This window comes from Mixophyes fleayi, chromosome 1, assembly GCF_038048845.1.
Source record: "Mixophyes fleayi isolate aMixFle1 chromosome 1, aMixFle1.hap1, whole genome shotgun sequence".
Lineage (NCBI taxonomy): Eukaryota > Metazoa > Chordata > Amphibia > Anura > Limnodynastidae > Mixophyes > Mixophyes fleayi.
In genome coordinates, this window is record NC_134402.1 from 319139984 (window position 1) to 319149206 (window position 9223).

General features: G+C 38.1%; 2 protein-coding genes across 3 annotated transcripts in view; one reads left to right on the plus strand and one right to left on the minus strand.

Moving 5' to 3' along the window:
* INPP5J (inositol polyphosphate-5-phosphatase J) overlaps positions 1-5271 on the plus strand; it is a 29171-nt gene extending 23900 nt beyond the window's left edge. For both annotated transcript variants that reach the window (XM_075213006.1, XM_075213000.1), the window contains exons 11-14: positions 529-666; positions 746-832; positions 938-1042; positions 2756-5271. In XM_075213006.1, coding sequence (XP_075069107.1) covers positions 529-666; positions 746-832; positions 938-1042; positions 2756-3250 — 825 coding nt within the window. In that variant the 3' untranslated portion in view covers positions 3251-5271. The remainder of the gene's footprint in view (positions 1-528; positions 667-745; positions 833-937; positions 1043-2755) is intronic.
* Positions 5212-8996, minus strand: PLA2G3 (phospholipase A2 group III). The gene is made up of 4 exons (XM_075213016.1): positions 8560-8996; positions 8060-8192; positions 5850-5984; positions 5212-5686 (listed from the first exon to the last, which is right to left on the minus strand). Exons 1-4 carry the CDS (start codon positions 8816-8818, stop codon positions 5299-5301), a joined length of 915 nt encoding a protein of 304 aa, XP_075069117.1. The 5' UTR covers positions 8819-8996; the 3' UTR covers positions 5212-5298.
* Between the last annotated feature and the right edge of the window lie 227 nt (positions 8997-9223).

The window sequence follows — 9223 nt, forward strand, 5'->3', positions numbered from 1 at the left end:
AACTTACTCTAATTACTGAAATAATTTCATAATTCCACAATAGTACTGTATATGTGTCCCAAGTACATCAGCACAAGTGTACTCTGCTAGTGTGTTGGAAATCTCTCTAACCTCAGACAGCCTAGAACTACCTCACAATGGACTGTAATCATCAAACCTTCACTGTAGTAAAGAAGCATTACCCTCTCCTAGATCCTGAAAGATCACTATAATGGATTGTGTTCTGTCTTAAGTCCAGAAACTAAAGGGGCTCACACATACTTGGGGTTATGGCTTTCAAGGAGATCTGCCAAGCCCTTTGTTCCTCAAGACCCTGCCAGGGTTGATTTAACTGTGAGAAATAGTAGTTTTGGAAAAAGTCAGTGGCTACCAGTTGGAATTAGATGGAGTTCCAGGAGATATTAAAATAGATTGAGGTAAATTATCATTTACACAGGAAACCAAGAAAGTAAAATATATATTTCATAGCACTGGATTATGTTGACCAATATCATATTTTAATTAAACTTTTTTATATTATCTTCTCAGTTTTCTGCGTGTCTGGTTGCCCCTCTGGTACACATTTGGGTACGGGATGAGTGGTTGCAGCCTGGAGATGCCTCTGTTACCTACCAGTGGTCTCCCATATTCATGAAGAGTTCGTGGGACTGGATTGGACTTTATAAGGTGAGAAATGTTGGGGAATTTCAATGAGCCCACCGATTCTCTTCCTTCAGTTTTACACCTTATTCTGTGTTAACTTCAGGTTGGATTTCGGCATCATAAAGATTACGTGTCTTATGTATGGGTGAAGACAGAAGATGACACAGATGGAGGAAGACACAAGCTCCAGGTTCGTAGCTCACGTATTCCATATCAGGGCAGCAGATACATTAGCATACAGTCATCACATGGTGTTTGACATAACTGCATCAGTATCTACATTTTCTTAACGCAGGTGATGTTCAGTGAAGAATCGCTTCCCAAGGGCACTGGTGAATATCTACTTGGCTACTACAGCAACAATATGGGCACCTTAATTGGGGTTACTGAGCCATTTCAAGTGAGTACTTGCCTTTTTCTATGATTGACAATCCTAGGTTGCTAAACATATAGCATCTCTTTTAAAGTTGGATACATTAATGCACCGAATGTACATAGAAAAATAAGTGCATTACTAGCCTTTCCTCTACCCCATCTACCTACCCCCCCCCCCTTCCTTGTCATACCTCCCCTCTTAGTTTGTCTCCTCCATAGATTGGCTCAGAGGTGTACTTTGTTATTACTCACTTTTTCCCCTGTGTTTTGATGCTCAATAACTCTATGCCTATTTGCACATTGTGTTTTGTATGCTGATTTTTTTGCCTTCAAATACCTAATGAAAAAATTGTATTAAAAAAAAAGTAGTATTGAGTAGAATGTATCTCAACACGTGTCCAATTCAAAAACTGTAGTACTTCATTCTTGCAGTAGTCCAAATGGAAATGACAAATTAGTAATGCAAATAGATGGCCACAACTTTATATAATATAGCTCAGTGGCCAAAGTGGAAATTTAGAAGTGGCGGTCTGAAAAATGTAATGGGAGTGTTAGTGAATGGAATTTTATAGTTTTAAAGGCAATAGGAGACGTAGCGGTATGGCATAGCACCGTATACACCCACACTTCCATCACTGATATAGATGATATAATATAGCCATGATGCTATGAATTAAGTACAGCTGAAGAGGTTACTATGCAAGCAGTCAATCAGAAGCGGTTAGATAATGCAGCTAATGATCATCATTATCATCGCGTATCCTTGCAACAGCCCTCCAGCACCCGCAAGAGATCCACCTCCTAAGAGACTTATCTGGGGATGTGTCCACATCTAATTATGTTGCATTTATATGTACTGTATTTGTTGCACTTATATTAGGTTATGCTTGCCCACCCTGTCATCTCCCGTCCCACCTGTCCATGTGTATGGAATACACAAAACCCTAAATACAAATGTATTTTTTGTGCTGTACAAGAATGTTTATTTTACGCAAAAAAATGCCGCACATCCAACTTTAGGGGTCTTTGCATTAAGACAAATATGGAGAAAAGAGTGGTACATTTCTACTGTTTCCTTAATATTTGCCTCTGGACTGCAAGGCATGGTAATGAGATTAATCATTATCATGTGCTTTGTGCCACTTTCCAGCCTCCTCCCCATACCAAAATCCTCTGACTATTCTGAGAAGGCAGGGATCAGCTCTGTTCTTGAGCAGAGCTGCATTATATGGAAAAACTCAGTATTATATACGGTGCTGCTGTGCTCCAATCACTAAGCAATGGGGCTCTATGCAGTTAGGAGCAAAGCAAAAAAAAAGAAAAAGGAAGCAGCATATTTGCTCCTGGACAAACCATGTTGCAATGCAAGGGGTGCATAAGCTTATTTATTTATTTATTTTTTGTATGCATGGGAAATACTGGCTGCATTTGAATCTATCAAACAATTACTGGACAGCTTTATTTTTACATTGTAATTTAGAGTTGAGCGAGGACACACCTCCTCCCAAATCTAAATTTGTTTGCACATTTTGCCCTGCCACACCTTGCAGGTCAACATGCTTTTGCCAAGGTGCCTATTTCTCCTTTTTATTTCCTTTGCTCCTAACTCTAAATGAGGTCCAGAGCCCGTAATTTCTGTTTTTCAAAATGTGTCAACAGTTTCCTAGTGAGCAACTTTGTAATTACCTTCATCTGCCTATGTAAAGATATTTCTCTTCACTTCTCTCTCTGCACCCAGATCTCCCTGCCAGGTTCTGAAGCAAGCTCTGCCTCTGACAGCTCAGACTCCAGTTCAGAGGATGATAATAGCACACAAGTACTGCTCCGACCCAAATCTCGCAGCCCCAGCCCAGCCAACGCTCGGTCACCAAGGAGCAGGAGCCCAGCCCTTGCACGTTTACACGACCTTATGCTTCCCAGCTCGTCCCGCCAGAAGAGCCGCAGCCCATCCCCACATAGGGCTAAGAGCCCCAAACAGGAGAGGCCTCAAAGGCACCGATCTAGGGATCCTGCTCGTGAACCGCAAGGAAATAAAGTGCATAGTCCTCAGGTGCCCCACTCTATGTCTGTACTCTCTGTGAGACCTGAAGCTGTGGGCCAAGGCTTCAGTCCACAAGAGACAAATCCTGTCTCCCCTAATTCACATAGGAGAGAGACCAGCCTGCCAGTCTCTATTCCCACGAAACAGGCAGACTCACAAAACCAAACTCAGAGCCGGCAGAAAGCAAAGTAGAGAGTGACTTGTGTGATCCTTTGCACTAGGGTGAACGTTTATTATTTATCTGAAAGTTAGGCAGTAAAATAGAGATATTTTGTTACATATTATAGCTTGTATAGTGTCACTGATATGTAAAATTCAAACTAAGCTAATCGCTACACCACTGAAAGATTACCACTAGGTGTCAGTCTAGTCACATTAAGATTAGGTATATAACCATCAACCCTCCGAAAAATAAACTATATTCATAAATACACCATTTATGCTATAATATGAATAGAACATCTTTTGCTCAGCCTGGTAAATTAACTGGTTATTCAGGGATTTGAAAGAGAAACCATTAGGAGGCAGAGATTGAGAGAACTAGTTTTAGTTTTTAATTAAGAAAGTGCAAGAGAGGAAAGTTATTTGGGGATGTATATAAATATATATAAGATATTCTATGAATTAATTTTAATTATGGAATATTCATTGATTTATGACACGCTGAAATGAGAATATTCATATTTTACTGGGTATCAATATATTTTGCCTGAGGTGTATCTGGATATTTTACTCTACGTTTTGCAAAATGGGTCATCCACAAAACTTGCCATTTCAGTTTGTGAGAGACCCCAAAATGCACTGACCCTTCCTTCCCCTTGTTTGGTCAAAAATGTCCCTCACCCACTCACATGTACTCTTTAGGTGTTGAACTACTGACTTCATTGAGAAAAGCAAACTGGCTCAGTGAGTAAAAAGACTGTCTGCGCCCCGCATTAAAGATGATTGTGTGTGTATGTATGTGCACTACACCACCTTAGCTTGGAAAGTCATTTTCTTTTGTGTTAATAATTTGTTGTGCACTTACAGTGTAGTATTTGTCTGGTTTACCTTTTGGTGTGATGTGAATATACAAAATACTTTTCTGTGTTATGTGGTGTAATACACAAGACACAGTAAGGTCCTTTATTATGTAGCAGGTAAATACACATATTGTGGAAGCTGAAAACAGTATGTCCAGATGTGAGTTTCTCCTATGAAGAGGCTGCCTCTGTGTGGTTTGTATAGTCTGCATTATGGAAATGATTCTGTACCATTGTGGTTGAGTGTGCACTTTGTAACAGGAATTTGTACAAATGAAATATCATTGATGGGTTTTTAATGGGATTAGTAGAAAAATATTTACATTTTGGGGGTGATAATATATGTCATACACATATCTATCTGCATATGTACATATTTACATAAACACACTTACACTTTAAAAAAAGCCAAAAACATAAGTCAAATTTAAACTGGGGTCTGGTAACAAATTACTGGACCCCAGAGCAAAGTCCTGAAGGTGATCTCACCAACACATTATTTATGTCAATGCTTAATTGTTACAATATAAAATACAGTGGATTGAATATAGAAAAATGTAGCATTGTGCTTGATTTAGCACTGGTATTTTTTTTTAAATGTGTTTTACATGGCCCTGACACTACATTGTTTCTAGTGTTACCAAACTCATTGACATTTTTTTGTGCTGGTTAGCGTTTTTCAGAACGCATCTCAAACATGTTTGTGTTTGATATGCATTAAAATGCTAGTAAAGCACAGTGAGAATGAGGCTTAGGAAATTCTTGGGGCTTCAGAAAAATCTCACTATGTAAAGTTTTCAACTTGTCAGCAACAAATAGTACTTTATCATTGTGCCATGGCATATAATAACACTTTGCTATCAAAGTATTTGCATGAACTTGGCAACATATGTGCTACAATTACTTAATCACAAGCCAAATACGATAAAGAAAGAATGTCATACAGTGGGAGTCTGCGGAGGTTGGTAGAAAAGGTGGTTTCCATAAATAAGCCTTGAAGAATCGCATCTGGCACACAGGCTGCCATTTGGATAGCTCTGTTTTGGAACATGTCTCATAGTTTTTCCAGCAAGCATTTTTCATTGAGATCCATATTTTTCAGTATGCCTCATCCAAGTACCTGTCTGTTCCTGCTGTCAATTGCTTTCTTTTTGTTTCAATAAATGATTATCTGAGTCTATGGTATTTTGACCTACAGCTGTATGTTTGTGATTCTTATCATTTGGGCTGTGATTTTCTATTTGTAGAAACCTTCTTTGCCCGTTTCTTGAGAACAGAGTGGTTGTTTCCTTCAGTCCTTTGGCTTTCTAACCTTTGGCTTTCTACTGCTTTATTACTATCTTCTACCATTCCTCTATTGACTCTTTTAAACTTTGTTTGTGCTTTTTGCAGTTTCTTCCACAGTCTTCTCCTTTCCTTAGCATTGTTTAAGGGTGATGGGGAGGTTGAGACAGAAGTAACTTTGTCTGTGGGTGAGGGAGAATCCAGTGGGTGTCTAAGTGTGCGAGGGAAGGGAGCAGATTTGTAATTGCCTTTGGGGTTGGTGTAGTTGAAGGTGGCTGGTTCTTGAAGCTCAGCTTTTGATACAGTGCCATTTGTTTTACAACTGGAAAAGAAAATAGAAACATATAACACTAGACAAAACAATGCTACACACAAATGGCTTGTTTAACAGAGACCAGACCGTCTGATGGCATTAACATTGTACTGTACGAGAGCTGGCATCAGAATCATTGCTTTACACAACAATGGGAAGATATAACACTCACCCGCCCCACCAGTGCCACTTCACACACTGCTCCTCCTCCCTCAGGGTGAAGCAGGGCATTTCCAAGATGTTGAAAAACATAATGCCCACAATTGTGGAAACTGTGTCATTGACAGCATGAAGGCAGAGCCTAAACCTAAAGGGGCAATGGAGAAAATAAAAGTGGCATTAAAAAACAAATGATGTGTCATTACTAGGAGAGCGAGAGAGAGAGATAGAGTTAGTTAAACAGTTTGCATGCATTAATCTCAGTAAAAGAAATCTGTGCCTAGTTTTGCAGCTCGGTCAATGCTCTGAAAACTAGCAGGGTGGAAACAGTAAATATGTCACACAAAGTCCAACCTTCTCTCTCCTTAGGACCAGACACTTTATTTGTTTACATTTTCCTGCAAAAGCGCAATTGGAAGGTGCAAAGTGTATGCATTAATAAGTAAAGGGACACACGGGCTCCTGTAAAAAATTGGCCGTTTCCCGGGAAAAAGGCTCTGTGACATCTTGCAAATAAGGAAACATCCTTGTAAATTCACTCTACCTTTATCTTATCTAAATAATCCTGTCCCACGAAACAATTATATACAATAATATTGTTGCTGCACCTCAATAAGATCAGCTAAAAAAGCCACCACCTTAAAAATAGTTTTGCACCAAATAACAGAATTAAAATAAACCTTTTTAGTTGTTAAAAAAAAAATAGAAATTGTTTTCTCTGCATCAGTTGCAAGACCTGCAGATTTGGTAACAAAGCTGCAAAACTAATATTTTTAGATCCTTCGTTGATAATTAACAAAAAGTAATAATATCAATACTTTCATTTTTATGATAAGACATGTTTCCCTTTTTTACATCACTGTGTCAGTTTACAAATAGTGGGAATAGCTTGTATGACTAATGTATGACTAATGTATGAGACTCCATGTTTGTGGAGCCCTATAACTTTGCGATGGAGCGATCAGCCAATCACGAAACGCATAAGAATCACGTGGTATGAAGCAGTGCATTGTTGGAACCTGAACTAGGAATTGCTCTGAATAGTCAGAGGGAGTAAGATAGAACTTATCTCTACATATAACTCACACGCGGATATTTCTCGCACAACACTTGTCAGTTTGCATCTGACATTTTTTATGTTATTATTTTCAATTTGTACTGCACTACGGTATTCTTTATTCACAGGAAACAAAACAATTCTTTATAAAGGATTGCATATTGTACCACTCATCTCATATCCGAGGTGAGTAATATATTATAAGTATTACGTGCATTTGCTACACAAAAATGGGAACCTTCTCAACTAATGGAATATTTTACTAGGTTTTTTTGTGTTTTTAGCAAAATATTGATTTATTTAGAATGTATGCACTTTTTTTTACATTATTACAGTATATTAATTTGTGCTTCTGCATATGCACTATAATTTTAGCTTTTTATTTCACTTTCAATATTGAAAAAAAAAATTGCTAATCTATTGGATGATTAGTCATTTATTTTGCAACGCACCATCTTCTTTTATATTTGTAATATACCGTTGCATATTTACTTTACAGTAAGTGCACAAGGTAAGCACATATTTAACTAACCATATATTTTTGTACATATCACTGTAGGTTAGTTATTATTTAGTCAGAAGTTTTTGCTTTTTCTGGACATTTAGATATAAACAGTGTATATGTGTGTGTGTGTGTGTGTGTGTATATATATATATATATATATATATATATATATATATATATATATATATATATATATATATATATATATATAATAATGTCTTATCAGATAAGGCAAGCAATCGTTTTTATAAATCTAAGCGGACTTCCAGCACACACAATTTTTCTCCTGATTACGGCACCACTTGGAGCTTTACATGATTCTGGCTGCAATAAATTAGTATCTGTTGCATAAGTCTGGTGTGTGGTATCTTTGCTTCTACTTATTGATTTGCCTCAATTGATTTGCCTCAGCACCTTCATTTGCCACTAGTTCTTCACATCCAGCTAGTATAATATAGGAGCACTCTTCATCCTTTTCCTGTGGATGTAGTATCCTTCTCACACTCCGTAAAACAGTTTCTCATATTTCATTCCACAGATAGTAAATTTATGGCAAATGAGTTACCATTTGGAGTTTTAATCCCTCATTCGTATTTTAAGCACAATTATAGCGCTGCTAGTTTTAAATACAAAACATTGGCACAGTGTGTGTGGCACTCACCTCTCGTCACAGTCACAGTGTGAAACCGTGTGTAGTCGGTAATTTCGAATACCGTACTGATATTCAAATGCTTGGATTTGTGGGAAACAATGGTCATGTTCTCTGCAGCAAACATCCACCCCACGGAATACACCTGAAAGTAGAAAAAGCGTCAACCTGAATTTGCGTATATACTAATACTTGTGTATGAGGGTCCCTTTTGTTTAACTATGTATGAGAAAAAAGTAGGGGATTATTAATGTAGTATGTACGCTAAGAATGGGATATGCAAATTAAAATGTGTGTACAAAATATTGTATGTGAAAAGTATATGTGTGGAGGAAATCTGCATGTATGAATTTAAAAATGTTGCTAGATTTAGTTTGAATGAAAATGGCTAAAACTGGTAATTGAATGTCTTGCTGCACTTGTATGACTATGTGCAGGTCACTGTGTATGTTGACTTGGTGATCTGTGCAATGTATGGAAGCTTTTCGTTAGCCCCTGTGCATTTCTCTCACCTAGGTTGGTGAAGTTTTCCGCAGTGCTCCCAGCTCCACACCACAATGTTCCAGGCATCATCCAGCTCCGTTTAATCCTGGACTGGTATTTCTCTCCATTTACACTATCTAAAGCAACCAGGTAAAGCATTGCCAGTAGTACACAGCTCCTCTGCAACATGCTTCTAGCCAAATGTGTGACACAGCAAACAGAATCTATGTGTACTGCACATATAAGTATCTTGCAGGTATGTACAGCAATGTCCCAGAAATCTGGCATAAACCACACAAGATATGTCCCAAAGTAATAGTCAACAGAGCTTGCACAGCACTACAATTACAGCATCATTACGTCTCATGTGCCCAGGAGCAAAACTTCAGACCTCCCCTACTCTCATATCAATCATGCTGTAATGGTTTCTCTCATGAAAGTTCTCTGCTATAGATCAGGCAGTAAGGCATACACCTCTGAATCAGGCTACAGGGATCTTATAAATCAGGTATTATCCCTATCTCACATGAATTAGAGGAAAGCTGCAGATGACTCTTTTATAGTAGGTTAGGAGATGAGGTAATGCATAATATAGTAGTTTCCCTGCCCACAATGTCACACTACTCCCTCAGGTGGATAACTTTGAATGAAAATACCTGCTTCTTTCCTGGATGGTATTATGCAGTCAGTTGA